An 18,237-nucleotide genomic window follows, 5' to 3' on the forward strand; every position below is an offset into this window, starting at 1 on the left:
ACTGCTCAGTCACTCTCCTCCTGAGGCCGAGTCTAATCACCTAAATCGAAGAGGATGGAAGGGCATGATGCAACGGGGAAACTAAACCTCATGCACGCCGTGTCCCAGAAGCTCCCAAGAATCTACTGTAGGGTAGACAGTGGTGATGAGCAAGGACGTGAGGAACAAGGTCTCAGCCTGACATGCCGATCGCAGCCTTGTAACAGGGGAGCCTGCTGGGTGATAGGAGGAGGGGCATGTGACGCATACCAGGTAGCAGGTGCCTAGACCAAAGGGAGACGAGGAGGAGATGAAGACTGGAGGCCACAGCCCAAGGACCCTCTGTGAGCTGTGGCAGGTAGAGCCAGCCCGGGCTGCACCCAAGGAGGGATCATGCAGAAGAACCCCAGACACAGGTGTAGGATACAGACTGCACACCTCACTCCCCAGTTAACATTGATTATGCATTATTAGTGAACAAATATCATCCCTGAGATGCTCTTCTCATGGAGAAGTGGGACCGGAAGAGATGTCATGCATGGATATGAATACGTACATTATGTTTGTGTACCTGAGTATGGCCATACTGGTATATGCCAGTGTATATTGTAAATGTGCATAAAGATGAATGTGTATAATATGTGTGTGCACTCTGTTAATATTCACATGTATATTATACATGCACTTCTAGATATATTTGTATTGTATATAATATGTGAATGCGTAATCAGAGGCAATTCCCCAGCCCCAACTGACCAGAACCACAAATTCTTACTTCAGATATCCTTACATCAAAATATCAGATGGCCCAAACAGAATCTTTACGTCCCTCTGAAACTTCACAAGCCAGGCCTCCGATGTCCCAGTTGCTATCAACACGCCTGTCTTTCGAGTTCCCACCAACAGCCCACTGAGCTGTGAACGCTCAATGGTTTATCCATCCCAGAGTCCAAACGCCACCACAGTCCTCCCCCCAAAACCATGGCCAAGCCTGTCACAGCAGCACCCTGCAACCTGGTACCAGTTTCTCTCTTAATTATGGTTTCTACTGCTTGAATAAAAAACAAAAAACAAAAACAAAAAGAACAAAACCGCCATGAGCCAAAGCAACTTGGGGAAACCAGTCTGGTGGGGACATTCTCTCAGCTGAGGTCCCCCTCTTCTCAAACGGAGTCTAATCTGTGTCAAGTTGGGAGAAAAAAATAAACTGGCCGGGACAATATCTTAGAGTAGAAAAAAAAAAAATAGGCCACGAGGTAAGACAGCTTAGTATTTTCCAAAACTTCGAAGCGTTTTCTAAGCTGTATGAAGATTGCTGTCGCCCCCTCCTGGGCCAGAACTCAACATCACCACCACCACCCTCATTTTTTTTTAAACTGTTAACAATTCTTGTACTTTGTAGTCTATTTTTTTTCCTCATTAACCTAAATCACCAGCTAATTTCATCAGTAATGTTTTATAGCAAGCTTCACAAATCGGGCAAATTCCATTATTAGGTGATGTAGATTATGTCGCCTCCGTTAGGTAAAATGGCAGCAGGTTAAGTGGGTTGGGGTTTAGTTTTCCCTAACCCTGAGATAGTTCTAGGGCGTGTTTAGGGGACTCCTCACCCTCCTGCACACCTTCTCTGCCATCCTTATATCCCAAGGCTCCAGTCATAGTCACAACGGCCCTGGGAGGATGCCTCAGTGGGTTTAGGCACAAGAGTGAGGACTTGGATTCAGATGCCTCGAACTCACATAAAGCTGAACATGGAAGCATGCTTGCAGTCCAGGCACTCTAACTGTAAGATGGGAGGCAGAGGAAAAAAAAAAAAGACATTGAGGGCCAGCTTGCCTGATACCCACAACAGTGGACAGCAAGAGACCATCTCTCGAACAAGGGGGGAGGAGAAATGAAACCCAGACGTTGCCCCCTGACCCCCTCACGTGCGCCAGGGCAAGCCCATGCCTGAATCCGCACATGAGCATACCACACCCATCATCCTTACTCCCGCAGGAAGGCTGGGTGACAAGGATGGCTGGGGCGACCGTCAGTTCACACTGATTACAGAGAGAAACTTGGGGGAGGACAGATGGGAGGGAGGCTGCTCAAGTTACAGCAGGCATCTGGGGCAGGGTTAGGAGAAGGGGCCAGCCGTGTAAAACAGAGTGACCGTGTAAAGAATGGAGAGAAGGGCTGGAGAGATGGCTCAGCGGTTAAGAGCACTGGCAGCTCTTCCAGAGGTCCTGAATTCAATTCTCAGCAACCACATGGTAGCTCACAACCACCTTGAATGAGATCTGGTGCCCTCTGCTGGCATGCAGGCAGAAGGCTGTATACACAATAAATAAATAAAATATTAAAAAAAAAGAATGGAGAGAAAAGAGGATGAGTTCACACGAACTAGACCCAATGGGTGTGTATCAGGTAACCACCGAGAGAGAGAGACAGAAACAGAGACCGAGACAGAGAGAGAGAGAGAGAGAGAGAGAGAGAGAGAGAGAGAGAGAGAGAAAAGCAGCCTTTCAAATGAGACTATAAACAAGAAGTTACAAGCTTAATTGGCAGTTTAGAAAACCTCACTGTAGACACTGAAAAAAAACTGACATAATGGTCCATAAGACACTGCAAAGAGTTGTAAAGAATAAAAATTTAAAAAAAAAAGACTTAGCCAAAGAAAAGGAGGTTAAGTTATTTGTAATGCTATCCTCCTGTACCCAAAGTGACAACCAGCCAAGTCCCCTGCTATATGGATCGGGGAAACGAAGCCTACGGATGACCCACCAAAGGACAGTGTAATTGGAGTTCTTAATTGGTCTAAATAATAAAAACCCAGAGTCAGATGCAGAGGAAATGCTGAGAGACCAGAGAGAAGGAGCGAGCTGCCGCCACACCTTACCTCCTTAGCGTGTCCGCAGACAAGAGGACGAGTTCCTGTTTCTGTCCGCTTATATCCTCTCCGCGCCCAGCCATCTCACTTCCTGTCTGTCTGTACAGACCTCCAGACCTCCATGGTTAGCTAATGGCAAGCTCCATTCTCTGATCTTCAGACAGGCTTTCTTTACCCATGCAAGGTATCACCACAGGACAACTTTGTTTAGATGATGGACTTCTATACCCAGTCAAGCTGTTGAAATATATAAAGAGATAGCAACCAGACCCCAGGAGGCTGCTTTATCCATATAGAAAAGTTAGTTCTAAAAGTCAGATTAGAAAAGAAAATGATCAGAACGACACTGAAAATAAAAGTTAGATGGTGTATCCTTTGTGATACCAATGCATAGTATAAAACCGTTTTCATCTAAGCTGAATGCAGAAGAATAAGATGAACTACTGGAATAAATCACAAATACCCAGTGTCCTAGACATTCATACATTTTATAGAAAAATAACAAACACAGATTGTATTACTAAAAAAAAAAACACATTTTACATAAGCAAAAAAAAAAGATGGAAATTAGCATATAAAATCCAAACAAAGTAAATATCAGAAGTACCCTCCTTATAAAATCTATAATGCAGGGGCTGAAGAGATGACTCAGAGGTTAAGAGCACTGACTGCTCTTCCAGAGGTCCTGAGTTCAATTCCCAGAAACCACATGGTGAGATCTGGTGCCCTCTTCTGGTGTGAAGGTGTACCTGCAGGCAGAACACTGCATATGTAATAAATAGGTCTTTTAAAAAAAAATCTGTAATGCAAATAGGAAATCAAGTTGCGGAAGAGCTCTTCTGGAAATGTCAGGAGATCACAAGGCTAGGGTAAGAGAAGAATGGAAGGGAAATGTCTATTATGGAAAGGCACTGTGTAAGAAAAAGGTATGAGCTATGAAGAGAATGACTCCAAAAGACAAAACACACACAGTGTGTGCCCCGGAAGCCCTTATCTGCAAAGGTGCAGAAAGGACACAGGGCCCACAAAGCAACTCACTGAAATCCAGACCACAGGCCAACACATTTCTCGCAAAGTTTTCACAGACCAAGTCCTGCAGTGGAATGATTCAACCTAGCACAGCTCAGACTGTGTGATCACTGGTCAGATAATAAAACGTAAAATTCTGTAAGTGTTAAAGATGCGTGTCATATAAGCCTGTTTGCTGCAATTTCTTTTTTGGTTTTTAATGTGCTCCACGGAGAAGTTTTCTTGGAAAAAGACAAAGCTAGATTATGCCTTATTAAAATACAATTTAAGTGTGCTCTTTCTTGATTCTCATCTCAATGTTAGATGACAATGTACAACCAAATTACGAGCATTTCAGTTCACAGACATGCTGGTCTTTGGACGTCTTGGAGGTGACATTCTATTCAAAAATCTTCTCCCAAAATGAAGTGAAATATCAAAACAGGCCACTCAAATGCTAGTTTGCAGCCTCTGCAAGAGACAATTTACAAAGTCACCAAATACAAGTCACAGTTCAAGCCACACTTAATTATCCACTCAGAAATAAATCACAAAATACTGTCACTGTTGCCCCAGTGAAGTAGCAGAGACACTATCTCCTGTTACTCATTCTGTCTTCCATTAATCACTCAGACAGGGGAATTTTCCTCAGTGCCCTTAGAACTATGTCTTCCATGAGGACATTCTCCTACCTAGATGAGGAATGTCATGCATTTTCCACACTCAGCCTCTAAGAGCAGAGCACACAGAAGCACCCTCAGGAGGGCCCTGCCTGCATCCCAGACCTGACAAGAAGCCAGGTCCAAACTACAGAGTGTGCTCACAGAGAGCCCTCTATCTCTGTTGGGACACTTCGTCACCCCTGCGGTATAAACCAACAAAATGTGTGTAAGAAAATTCCAGTCTTTGACAGGGAAGTAGCATGGCCACGTATTAGACAGAAAAGCTTAGGTGTTTTGTTTTCTAAGGGAATTTTGCTAGAAGAAGGTAGTTTTTACCAGATATCTTATCTGGGCTGGAAAATAATTATCCTGAGACCAAGATGATTAAAGAAACCTGTCTCTACTCTTTATGTAATAATTTTTCAAATCGTTTTCTTTGGTATTAGTAAATAAAGCTAAGGAGGGAAAACAAGGTAGAGATTTTTGTATCAAGAAATGAAATAAAACATCAAGGCAATTAAAAAAGAATGAAGCCATCCCAAGAAACTGCCACCTACAGAAGGGACAAGCAGGAGAGATCATCACGATGGTGGTGGGGTCACGGGTGACCAGGCTGACACAGGATTGATCATAACCCTGACTCCATACACCAGCTTGGCTTCTCTGCTAACTAGAGACACTTCATGAGTGTATGTTCAGCTTGCTCAGCCTCTTCCAATCTCTTTGAGTTTGCTTGTGATGGGTTTAGAACAAACAACCTAGAACTCTGGTCCCCAGATATACACACTCACACACACACACACACACACACACACACACACACGCACGCTCGCTCGCGCGCGCGCACACACACACCATCATCATCATCACCACCGACTATTGTGATTTGGATCTGAGACATCGTTATAGGCTCCTGTTTTAAATGCTTGTCCCCCAGTGGGTAGTGTAATTTCAGGCAGTTTGGAAAACTGTACGGCACAGGGTCTGGCTGCCAGGAACAGGCCAATAGGGGAGGATTTCGATGGTTACAGCCACCCTAGTTTGCTCTCTGTCCTGCCTCCTGCCATACGAATAGCTCTGCCTCAGACCCCTAACCAGCTGTGTATTGAAACAACCAAGCCACCACGCTTCCCTCCTGTGATGAACTCAGAAACCACGAGCCAAAATAAGCCTTTTTGCTCTTAAGTAATTTTTGTCAGATATTTTGTCGTGGCAACAATAAAAACAGGACGTTCTTGCCGGTAAAAGTGGTGGTGGTGGTGTTGTGATAAGCCTAAACGTGTGTTCTGCACACCTTTGGGAACTGCTTACCAGAATATGGAAGACTTGGGAAATGCAGGCTGGGACAGCCGCAGAATGTTGGAAGCACAGTTCAACGGTGAATTCCGGAGGCATCTGGGTGACTAGTATTAATGTGTAGAACTGTGTCCATGAGGTGTCAGATCAAGACCCTATTATAAGTTGTATTAGAGGATATTCACATGATGTCCTGACACAGAATCTAACTATATTGTACCTGTGTCCTAAAAATTTAAATGAAGCTCAAAATAATAATCTTCAAAATGGTAGAGTAATAGAGTAAGTTTCAAGATAGAAGAGCTTTAGTCTGGCCACAGCTACTGCTGGCTGCTTTTTAGACATGCTTTTTTATTATTATTAATTCATTTTTTCCATTCCGATCCCAGTTCCCCCTCCCTCCTCCCACACCGCCACTTCCCTCCCTCCCATCTGCTCCTCAGAGAAGGTAAGGTCTCCCCTAGGAAGTCTACTAAGTCCCTCCCATCATCTCGTTGAGGCAGGAGCAATGCACCTCCCCACCCCCCAAGCCCCTGTGACTAGGCTGGACAAGGTATCTCTCCATATAGAATGGGCTCTAATAAGTCAGTTTGTGCATTAGAGTTAGATCTTGGACCCATTAGACATGCTTGTAATGAGACTCAAGAGGAAAAAGATGAGCAAAAGCATTTGAAAACAGGAGTAATCATGACTACAGAAAAGTAATTCTAACTGTCTAAAAAAATAATGACATTGGCAGTGGTGGCACATGCCTTTAATCCCAGCACTTGGGAGGCAGAGGCAGGCGGATCTCTGTGAGTTCAAGGCTACCCTGGTCTACAGAGTGAGTTCCAAGACAGCTAGGACTGTTTCAGAGAGAAACCCTGTCTCATAAAACAAACCAAAAAAATAATATAATTGAGAGGAGCAGTTCCCATCAAAAGCCTCAGGGTAGGGGCTGGAGAGATGGCTCAGTGGATTTAAAAAAAAAAAGCACTGGCTTCCCTTCCAGAGGTCCTGAATTCAATTCCCAGCACCCACAGGTAGTGCCTAAAGCATCTATAGTAGGATCTAATGCCCTCTTCTGGCATAATGTGGTGCATGCAGATAGAACACTAATATAAAAAAAAAGCCTCAGTATAAAAACGCAAATTCTGGAGGCAGAGGCAGGTGAATCTTTGAGTTCAAGGCCAGCCTGGTCTACAGAGCCAGTTTCAGGACTACACAAAGAAACCTTGTCTCAAAAAAAACGCAAATTCATTTGAAAGGAGAGAGAGAGAGAGAGAGAGAGAGAGAGAGAGAGAGAGAGAGAGAGAGAGAGAGAGAGAGAGAGAGAGAGAGAGAGAGTGTGTGTAAAGAGAGGGAGGGCCCGAGCAATGGTTTGAAGGCTTCAGTCACCACACACCCTAGAGGCTACGGCAGCTTTGATAACTAGCCACTCAGCTGTTCTTTGAGCTGGCAGAGAGATTTTGAAGCATCCATGCAGTTGCTGTTGGAAAGGGTCCTGGAGTCTCCAAAAGGAGGCTGTTGCTTCTCAAGGAGAAGTTATCTGGGACGCATGGAAACAGCCCACCTCAGGACCTTTCAGGTTGGGAACCCCCAGGAAAGGTGTGCTTGGGTAGCGTATAAGGATCTGAAGGAGCGATTCTGTTAAGCCAGCAGAGGAAACGTTCTACAGATAAACATCTCCCCCTCATCCTTGTGCGTAGGAGACAGCACGTCCAGCCCCGCCGGCCTGGGCTCACCCACCACTCACAGTGCTCTGATTACATTCGCTTCCGTTTTTAAGGGATTTTTCTATCCATGCCAATAAATGTCATTAACTTGTTTTCCTTGGTTTTAGACCGAGTGTGGGGACTACAAAGATGGCTCGGTGGTTAGGAGCACCTGATGCCCTCTAGCAGGCCACCCAGGTCCGGTTCACACACACACACACACACACACACCCCCCGTGAGTCTTAGCCTTTCCTGGGCGGCTCAGCTTGTCTGAGTGTCTTCCGGAAGCTCTCTTTTAGACGGTTCGGATGGTTTGAGAAGTCCATGAAGGGGTCATCAACAGACCTGGGCTCACAGCTGTCCTGGTCTCAAATTCTTACAGTGCCTCACACATCTGGCCTCCTGCCCACTCTCCAAAACCCTCTCGTTTCTCACAGGCACACTAAATACTTTCTCTGCTGTCCTGTGTGGAAAACCCTGAAGTTTGGAAGTAGAGGCCTAACTTCCTAAGGGCTCCACACCAAGTGAGGAGATTGAACACAGTACACTCCCCCACAGTTGGTGAGACTCTCCTACCCCGAGTCAATCCCAGCTTAAAATGCTCAGTGGAAATTTCCAGAAGTAAACCACCCACCAGGTTTAAATTGTACGCTCCTTTGGGTAATGTGATTAAAATCACCAGCGGGCTGGAGAGACGGCTCAGCAGATAGGGCACCTGCTACTCTTGCAGAGGACCTGGGTTCAGTTCCCAGCACCCACGTGGCGGCTCACAATCATCTGTGACTCCAGCTCCAGAAGCAATACCCTTTGGGCCTCCATGGATTCTGTACACAGTTGGTGTACAGACGCATACGTGTTGACGGAACACTCTCACTCATAAAAGTAAATCAAAAACCAAGAAACTGGAAAAACAGAAAGATCCTATTTGTACCAGCCTGCTCCGCTGCACCTGGGTCCATCCGATCTTCCTTCTGTCCACTGTGTCAACTCTCACACCCCAACCCCTTACACACCTGTGTAGACATCGGGGCTACCTGTCACAGCATCACAGTGCTTGTGACTAAGTAATCGCTGCTCAAAAGAGCAGATGTAGTGACGCGACTTTATAATCACAATACGCTGTCATAAGTGCTCAATTTTATTAGTGTGATTGTTGCTCTCCTGGAGTGGCTATTTTATAAATTAAGAGTTTTCACTTGGATGGGTAGGTAGGTGGGTGGATGGATGGACAGACGGATAGATGGGTGGGTGGATGGGCAGATAGATGGATAATTGGGTGGATGGATGGATGGATGGGTGGGTGGGTGGGTGGATGGATGGATGGATGGATGGATGGATGGATGGATGGATGGATGGATGGATGGGTTGAAAAGGTGGGTGGAAAACTATACACACAGGTTCCAGCCATGGTTTCAGTCTCCTGACAGATCTTAGATCATATCCTCTGTGGATGAGGGGAGATTGTTGAACTCAAATGCCGGCCCTTTCCATTTTGTGGCCCATTCTGTCGCCACTTCATCGGCAGAAAGCTTGAATTATTAAAATACCACGTCTCTAACTTGAAATCTGAATATGTTTATGAAGTTAAGCGGGTCAAGAGCCATCCACTATCAAGGTATAGAATTTGCCCCCACAGTGACACAGGCTCATAACAGAAGGGATACGGGGCTCAGTCTCCTCGGCCTCAATAACGGGGTGAGGACGGCCGTCCCCAGGGATGAGCTGCAGGTTCTTCAACCCCACCATAGACACCAGGGGCGGGAGGCAATGCAGTGCCTGAAATACAAGATTACACTCCATCCGTCGTCACAGGGTGGGAGTTGCCACAAGGTGGCACCTGCTCACACCTGGCCTCCACCACAAATGTCCCTCTGCTCTGGTGAGGACCCACAGTGGTTATTATTTCCCCAATCCCGGCAGTGGGTCGGTTCTGAAACCAATCATCCAACGCCTGCCAATTAATCAGGCCAGGTGTAGTCCCTTCACACTTAAATGCTAGGAAGCAGTCACTTCATAGCCTCAACATGCTGTCTGAAGAAGGCCCGTGCTGCAGGGTGGCGCCCAACCCTTACCCCTCAGCTTCTCTCTACTTCAAACTTAATGTGCACAGTCCCCAAGCAGGACCCCTGCTTTGCTGGTGACCAAACTGGCCATCTGCAACTTTAAGAAAGCAGAGGCTTGGGTTAAACCACCTCACCCCCCATTCCCCACTGATGGGAAAAAGCCAGGGACGAGGTTCCTATGGCAACTAAACTTAACTGTTAATCAACTTTATCAACTCATTCTATGCCCTCCCATGTATCAGGTGGACATCCTGCATTTTTGTTTTGTTTTGTTTTCTTTTTCAAGACAGAGTTTCTCTGTATTGTTTTGGAGGCTGTCCTGGAACTCACTCTGTAAACCAGGCTGGCCTCGAACTCAGAGATCCACCTGCCTCTGCCTCCCAAGTGCTGGGATTAAAGGCGTGCACCACCAACGCCCGGGTATCCTGCATTTTTTATGACATTGCATGTTTCAATTCTGCCATGCACATTCATCTAGGATTCATTATTTAAACTTGCTTCAATTTTTTTCAGCCGTTAGGATGGCATAGATACATAAAAAAGCATCCCGCCAGTTCTACAACTGATTTAGCTGCAACGTTAAAGTTCCGGACAGACTGAAGTACATGTTGGGGAGAAGGCCTTTCCCAGAAGGAGACCTGTACACAATAATGTTTGCATATTGCCTTTATTGTGCAGAAAAAAATTTCTGCAGATTGTCTTTGGCTACTTTGTCAACAGAAGTATCACACAGTTGACTTCACAACACAAAAGCTACATGTGCTTAAAGTAAACATCTTCTAGAGGGCAGAGCAATTTTCAGTCAGTCCAGTTACAATCCTCTCTGGCTACGATTTCTCTCTGTCCTCAAAGTTAACTATCTAAAGCAACAAGGAGGGGGCATTACACAAGTGTGCCTTGTCTCACTAACGTAGGACAGGGGATGAGAGAACTTCCCGTATTTCCAAGTCACCTACATGTCATAGAAGATGCAGAACGCCACAAGATATAGGATCCTGGCAAAGGATTCGGACTCCCAATCGCAGGAAATCGGACCGGAGCCTCATCTCAGTACCTGGGCTTCGCATGTAGGGCGCAGATCCCTACTGCAGGTGTCAAGCAAGAGGTCGCGGAGCTCGGACTGCTCCTCTTACTTGAAAATGGAGTTAGTAGTAGCAAGCTTTTTATCTTTCCCTTTGTCCCAAGAGCCTGCCATGGCGTGCCTCGCAGAAGGATCCAATCGACACGGGTTGCTGCAAGTCTTAGCACATGAAGAGGAGTTCAATTCACATGGATGGAGGTGACACGGGTGTCCACGAGGCAATGAGTAGGCTTTGGGCCGTGTCGAACTGGCTGTCAGAAATGTCTGTGACTGTGGCCGCCCCTTCATACATCGGGGAGCCAGAGGACGTGGCCGCTGAGACCGTGTGCGTCAGGGGTGCGTAATGTGCAGGGGAGCCTCGAAAGAGCTGGGCTCCCAGCCCATTGGACACCCCAGCTGTCTGGGAACCCGGGGCGATGGTACCATTGCTCACAGACCATAGGCTGGGGTACTGGCTGAAATGAAGAAAACAGATGTCAGGGGCCGGGAAGAGGCTCCAAAGAAATGAGCTACTACATGGGGACCAGATGTGGGGGGGGCGACTAGTACTCAGAACATCATTGTCAGTAATTGCATCATCACAGGGCTCTGCAGGAGGAGGGGTTTGTCCGCTATTACCGTGTGTACAAAAGCTACTGTGCTACAAAACAGAATCAATATGAAGCAAGCTAAAAGGAGGGTGTGCATAAGCTCAGGGGGACAGTAGGGGGCTGAGTTCTGCTAGGACAGAACCTGGGCAAGCAGCTCGGCGCTCACTACAGAATTTGCACTGAGTGCCTACACTTCATTGACTATTGTTCGGATCCCCACTGCAGCAATCCCTGAGCTCAAAGAAAGCACCCCTGAGAACAGCATCGCCACGGCCCCACCTCATCCAAGGGACAGCGTGCTAGCCATGTGAGCATGCAAGGGACCCCAAAACGGGGCTTGTGACCAGCTCTGCTCTCTACCACACCCATGACTGCACCCTAGAAACGAATTTCGTGGGACTGTATCAAATGACAGGTTAAGGTGGGTGCAATGACGCCTGCCCATAACCCGGAACGACTGAGGAGGCTGAGGCAGGAGGATCAAGTCCTGTGCAGTGAGTTCAAGGCCAGCCTGGGCCACATACTGGGACTCTATGTCCAAAAAACACTCGACAGCTAGATCCTAATTAGTAAAGCTCTATATCCCAAGCTAGAACAAAATTAAGACCTTAGGCAAACATTTCAATGTCCTAGACCAGTGGTTCTCAGGTCTGTGGGTCGTGACCCCTTTGGGACTTGCATATTAGATATCCTGCATATCATTATAGGAATTCATAATGGCAGCAAAATTATAGTTACGAAGTAGCAATGAAATTAGTTTATGGTTGGGGGTCACCACAACACGAGGAACTGCATTAACGCGTTGCAGCATTAGGAAAGTTGAGAACCACTGTTCTAGACCTCCAGCTCACTCCTTTGTGAGCTAACAGCTCGTCAACGCCACTGTCCCAGAATTAGTAACTGTGGGTGCCTCTCCTCCCTGGAGAATCACTGCTGGCATCTAGCTTTGCTATCCCTCTGCTATTACATCAGTGCTATGGAGGAGTAAAAAGCCTGAGGGAATGTATCCCGACTGCCTTGCAAGGTGTTTTTGAACCTTCCTATTTTAGAACTCGATAGCCAGACAGCCTCCATCCTTTACCTGTTTCCCAACATACTACTACTACTAAGGACTTTTTTAAAAAACTATTTATTTATGTATCTTTTTAGGTATCACTGCTCTGTCTGCATGTATCCCTGCAGGCCAGAAGAAGGCGCCAGATCTCATTACAGATGGTTGTAAGCCACCATGTGGGAATTGAACTCAGGACCCCTGAAAGAGTAGTCAGTGCTCTTAACCTCTGAGCCATCTCTCCAGCCCCAACTACTAAGGACTTTTACTCCTTTATCCACGGAAAAACTTATTGCCCTAACTGAATAAAGGTTCTGCAATGTTACTGCCTGGGAGAAACATTCGGAGGGCGGGGCCGTGCAGGGTCTTTTTACATATGGAGAAACTGAGGCTCTGCTCATCACAACCCGCGCTAAGTGCCAGGGTAAGGCTGAATCCTGGTTTGAGTAAGTACAGCAGACCACAAGAAAAAAAAATGCAGGCAACCAAAAGTACAGTCCTGGAACCAAGTGTCCCTGGTCCCGTCCAGTTTAGTTTGACTATAAACACAAATTCAGCCACCCTCAGGTGGGATTTGGAAGCAAAGAGAGGAAAAGACGGATAGAAATGGAACCAGCAGAAGCCACAGGAGGGCTTGCCTCACCCCTCCCAACACACACACACACACACACACACACACACACACACACTTACCTAGAGCCGGTAGGTGGGCTGGTGCCATGACTCATGGGCAGCATGCTGGTGTGGCCAGGCACTCCGAGGCTAGACCAGTTGTCATGGGACTGCAGCATGGATAAACATGCAGACGAATTGTCGGCATAGGCTGAGTGAGGTGGAGAGGGGAGTTACCTGACAGGTCTTCAAAAGGAATAAAATGCAACAAAAATGATACTAGCCGCTGTGCCAACCCAGCGCTGCCAACAAACGCTGCATGGGTATTAGATGCAGGGAGGAAGCCATTTGAGTAGCCAGGGGCAATATTTATTGTATTTTTTATCTGAATTATTTGAAAACATATCCAAGTTAACATAAGCTGTCTCTTATCATCCCACCAAGATGTCCTGCAGACACTGGTATTGCTTATCTTTTTATTCTTATGCTATATTTAAATATTATTTGGTGGCGATTCAGAGCCTTTCAAATGCTAGGCAAGTAAGTGCTGAGCCACTGAGCAACTTTGAGAATAAAAAAAACACTTGCCTCTTTAGCTCACCTTATCCATGGGGGTGGGGGTGTGTGAATAGGCTATGGAAACCATGGCCTCACCACATTAAAAATATGATCTCCCCACTTCAGAGGCTAGCCTCTGGTTGAGTAAGTCTCCAGGGTTGCCGCCTTTCATTTCAAATCAGCTGTGACTGCTTAATTGTTTTATGGTGTTCCCTAGCCATTTCCCCCTCCTTGTGGAGCAGACAAAGTTTGGTCTGAGCAGACAACAGGGTTAGAGGAGGTCTCTGGATGTCCTGGGGGCTGAAATCAGGGAAGTTAAGTGGTGTTGTCTAGAGGGACACCACACCCTCTGGTTTCTGAGTCTGGGTGGACCTGAGCTGGTTCTCAGGTGACACCGAAGGCCTGGGTTCTACATCTGGAGAGTCTTTGGTCTAGCCGAAAATGCTTGCGCACCTGGCTAATCCAATATGGTCACTTCAGAGAGGGTCGTGGAATGTCTGCCTAAACTAGAGCTCAGTGGAAAAGGCCCACGGATACTGAAGGCCTCCACAGGGACCTCTGGTAAAAGCACCATCCTGACCAAGTCTCTTCAGGAGGAGCCACTAGGAGCTGAGCTCCCTACCCTGCACCCCCTCCCAGGACCACCCCAGCCTCGGGTGAACCGGGGTGCAGAACCTACTTGGGGAGTTGTTCCGATGAGCATACGGGCTGGGGTACGGTGACGAGCGGTGGTTCCTCAGAGCCGGGTACCTCTCACAGCCGTGTGAGGAAGGGAGAGGCAATGAGCCTCCAAACTGAGGGTGGGAGCCGGAGGGTGGGCAGAGGGTGCTGGTGCCGGGAACAAGCCACCCCCCTGCTGTGAGAAAAGCGTGCTCAGTAAGGGCCCCTTGCCCAGGACAGTCTCTGGGAGTGGGCAATGCCCAGCGGCCCCGCTCCTCCCTGCAAATGAAGCTCAAAAGTACCAGCGTGCATGGAGGCCACACTTAAGCCTGGGATGCCTAAGCTCTCTGGAGAGCCCTGAGCGGAAGCTCCGTCTTAGAGAGGGTTACACCTGAGGCCTCCCCCAGCCCTTCTGGGATTCCTGCTCTGTTGGCAAGGAGTTTTCTATCACCTGAGCAAGAGTGACAGTGCTTGCTCAAAGGATGTAGCAGGAAGACAAGAGGAACACCGTGGGCCACAGGTTAGGACCCAGACTACTGGGGACTGCTCCCCCCTGGATTTCTGAGGCCAGCGGTCATACACCTGCCTCAGAAACAGCGGATCCATTTTCCTGTTTGGACTCCCCCAGGCCTCTCCACAATCTTTCCACTATGCCCCCCTCTCCAAAAATAGCTATATCCACTAAAACTATTTTTTCCTCATGCTTTTTATAAAGTTTTTTTTTTAACTGAGCAAAAGGAGCCCTCCAGGAGAAAATTTCCAAACAAGACAGTTCTTCAGGCAATACTTAAGAGATAGAGGAGCACTCACACATGCCCCCACTGTCCTGCATGGCCCCATTTCTCCCTGGGTCTGCTCGGAAGTGACTACCCGTGAGCCACAGTGGGGACCTGTTTGTTCAAATATTCAGTTGTCCAGTTTATAGATGATATTAAAGCAACAGTTTGGAATAGCCAGGCCGTAGTTAAGGACAGAGTGCTAGGCTCATTTTGGCAGCCGCTGAGGTGACCTGCACAGCGAGACCCTTCCACCCCTCAGCAGGGACACGTCCCTCAGTATTTTCAGGTTCCCTCCTCAGAAAGAAGGCAGAGGCCAGGCCGGGCATTGGTGGCGCACGCCTTTAATCCCAGCTGATCTCTGTGAGTTCGAGGCCAGCCTGGTCTACAGAGCGAGTTCCAGGACAGCCTCCAAAACAATACAGAGAAACCTTGTCTCGAAAAACCAAGAATAAAAGAAGGCAGAGGCCAGGCCTTTTCTCACCCTAGGTGTCTGCATAGATGAGCACCTACACCCCCACCCCCATTCTGGCTGACAGAACTCCTAAAGTGATTCTAAAAGAACTAGCCACCTAACGAGCCACCCAAAATCAGGGGCCGAGGGGACTGAGCAGCACAGTTGGTCATAAGACATCCAAGGCCATCTCCAAGGGGGTGGGGGTCAGCTGAGTTCCCATCAGACCCAAGTCTGAACTCCCAGGAATCCACTCCACCCCCAGCCAGTGCAGAACAAAACACACAAACCTAGTTTTTTTGGCCTGCCAGTATCCAAAGCCCAGGATTGGTCAGGCAGCCTTCCGAAGCCAAGGGCCCGTGCCTGGGGCACAAAGTGGGACCGTCCTGCTGCCCCCTCACTGTTCCCAGAAACCCCTCAGCTTCCCTCTGGGTTCTGGTTTTAGTGGATCTTAGAACAACAAGCCAGCAGGACACAGGACAGAGAGGATGGGGAGGTGCGACAAACCGTACATTGGGAGTAGCCTGGCTGCTGGCAGTCCCCGGGTTCCTCCATCACATCTTTGTGGTCGTTTCTGGGGTAAAATAAATCAGAGTGGTCAAAAGGGAGCACCGCCCGGAGACAGGGCCTGGTTTTCTTCCTACTCGGTCCTTTGTCCCAGGAGTGGGGTTAGAATCCTCTCTCACCTTTCTTTGGCATCAAGGAAGGCTTTTGCAAACGGATTGTACTTAATTTTAAGGGCTGTGATCTGAAAAACAAGAAGGTAGTGTTGGCTACCAGAGAATTTAATGGGGGGGGGGGGATGAGAAGTGTCCATAGGCCTGTAAGAATGCTGAGGCAGGAGGACTGCTGTGAATATAGGGATAGCCAGGGCTACCTAGCAAGACCCCGGCCCAAACTGAGGGGGGGAGGACGGAGAAACACTACCAAAGGAAAAAACAAACTTAGAAAGAATAGGAACAAGTTGAAATATTCGGGGTCTGAAATGCAAGGAAATCAGTTTCTGAGTGAGACTCCGGATCATGTCTATAAATCAACAGTTCAGGCATAGCCTGGGGCTACCATGGAGGTCTAAGGGTCAACAGCAGCACTTTTAAGGCCCCTTGACAGGTTTTCCAGGAGGGCCACACTGCTGAGACCATGGACTGTCACCTACCCTTTTTCAAGCATGTGGTAGATGTTTATTGCTCTAGATCATCTTTGGAGACTACCACAGAAGTGGTAAATCTGCACCAAACTCAGCCTGCATTCATCACCGTGACTTTACTTCCCGGTGCGTGGAGGGCACAGCGAGGGGACCCTCGACCGTCCCAGGTCTCACCTCCTCGTTCTGGTAGGCAGTCACAGCTATGAACTGGGTCTCGGGAAAGCAGTGGCTGGTGATCATGCGGTGTGGGCCCCCCACCCTCACGATGTGAATCCGAGGCTCGTACTTGTGCAAGGAGTTCAACATGATCTGCGGGAGACGAGGAGCAAGAATGGAGACCCGCGCCTACCCCCATCCCACAGCATCCACAGGACCCGCTCGGGAGAGGCGGATAGGTCTACAAAAATGGCTGGTCTGGAACTAGGGCGTGAGGTGCTATGCACTACTACATAAACCCTGTCAGAATGAGGCCACCGACAATGTCCAATGCCTGGCTTGATGGCAACTTGAGTGAGTTTCTAGGAACAGGCTCCAATGAACCACAGTGTTCCCTTTTGACTTTAATGTGACTGAGGATCAAAGCCCTAATGGGGCCTTGAGCAGTTTTCCCAAGAGGCAGGCCAGCCAGCCAGTCCCAGGGCGGGCCTTCCAGGGCAAGTGAGGACTCCCAGCTTCCTTCACCAGGCCTCAGTGTGAACCTTATCAGCTTAATATAAACAGTACTAAAGATTTAATTGGGGAAGCCTGTGGCGGCTTCTGTGAGGCTGGCAGAAGCTGAGGGAGCTGCAGCCCTCCACCTTCAGGACTGGGGCCCAGCGGCTGTCTCCCGTACATGCTACCTGGCCTCCTCCGTTAAGCTTGTTGGTGAGTTTGACTTTGCTGAAAGACACTGGCGCCTTCATCCAGTGGGCCCCGAAGTTGGGCGAGTCTGGGTGGATGTAGACGCAGCTGGGCGCCTGAGGCTCTGGCTTGCCCCCAGGGACCCACTCCCCGTTCACGTATTTCCAGCGGTGATTGTCAGCCGCGACGAAGTCCAGCAAGAAGGAGTACATGGCATTGGGGTCCAGACCCGACACGTTCACCTTCAGCACCGGGAACATCCTCCTGGAAAAGACAGGGCACAGCAGGAGGACCCCGAAACTGACCCATCCGGTTGGAGAGAGGAAACTTGGCACCAAGTGTTCCTCACCAGTTAAAGAAGAGCCCCTGCAATCGTTCCCACAAGCTTCCTTGCCCCAGCTTCCTCAGCCCTGGGACCAAATCCTTCTCCCCACTAAGCCCACGGCGCTCTTGGGACAGCAAAGGGACAAATCTGGCCAAGGCTTTCATAGACACAGGCAAGTCTGGCCACACCACCTAGAAAACCTAGACTTCAAATATCTCCTCCCCAGGTGAAAGTTCAGAGAACCTTGGGATAGGAATCTCCTGGGGGCAGTTAACGCCGCAGGAAGGGACAGAAGGCTGGCCTGAAGCAGAGCAAGAGGCGTTCTCCAGGCCCCAGACTGCAGACGTGCAGCACGCACCTACCTGCCGTTCTTGGTCACGATCATCTCGTTAGTGAGCTCCTTGAAGCGCAGCCACAGCTCACTCTCCTCCAAGCCCACTCGCAGCTCGCGCTCCGTGGGGTCGCCCTTCTCGCTGCCCGCCTGCAGCTCGCTCTCCACGGCGCTGAGCAGGTGATCCACTCGGTACTGCAGGCTCTTCCCCGCATTCTCCGTGTCCGGCGAGCTCAT

The 18,237-nt window shown here is 48.5% G+C and overlaps 1 protein-coding gene across 4 annotated transcripts; it reads right to left on the minus strand.

Annotated features, from left to right (window-relative positions):
* Window positions 1-10,226: 10,226 nt before the first annotated feature.
* Window positions 10,227-18,237, minus strand: Tbxt (T-box transcription factor T). Of its 4 annotated transcripts, none has more exons than XM_005083008.4 (8): window positions 18,032-18,237; window positions 17,344-17,608; window positions 16,679-16,813; window positions 16,044-16,105; window positions 15,870-15,931; window positions 14,147-14,320; window positions 12,991-13,120; window positions 10,227-11,111 (listed from the first exon to the last, which is right to left on the minus strand). In XM_005083008.4, exons 1-8 carry the CDS (start codon window positions 18,235-18,237, stop codon window positions 10,841-10,843), a joined length of 1,305 nt encoding a protein of 434 aa, XP_005083065.1. In that variant the 3' UTR covers window positions 10,227-10,840. The 4 variants fall into 4 exon arrangements, with proteins under 4 accessions (XP_005083065.1, XP_012978212.1, XP_040614234.1 ...); XM_013122758.3 differs by having other exon boundaries at window positions 14,147-14,323; XM_040758300.1 differs by having other exon boundaries at window positions 17,341-17,608.

Source organism: Mesocricetus auratus, unplaced genomic scaffold (genome assembly GCF_017639785.1).
Source record: "Mesocricetus auratus isolate SY011 unplaced genomic scaffold, BCM_Maur_2.0 Super-Scaffold_100018, whole genome shotgun sequence".
In the NCBI taxonomy this organism is placed as follows: domain Eukaryota; kingdom Metazoa; phylum Chordata; class Mammalia; order Rodentia; family Cricetidae; genus Mesocricetus; species Mesocricetus auratus.

Excerpts from the sequence above, each read along its gene's own strand:
- Tbxt (XM_040758299.1), bottom strand. The coding sequence starts at position 18,237 with ATGAGCTCGCCGGACACGGAGAATGCGGGGAAGAGCCTGCAGTACCGA. Across the intron at positions 17,609-18,031 it reads ATCGTGACCAAGAACGGCAG|GAGGATGTTCCCGGTGCTGA; the intron begins GTAGGTGCGTGC and ends TGTCTTTTCCAG. Across the intron at positions 11,112-12,990 it reads AGCCCACCTACCGGCTCTAG|CCAGTACCCCAGCCTATGGT; the intron begins GTAAGTGTGTGT and ends TCTTCATTTCAG.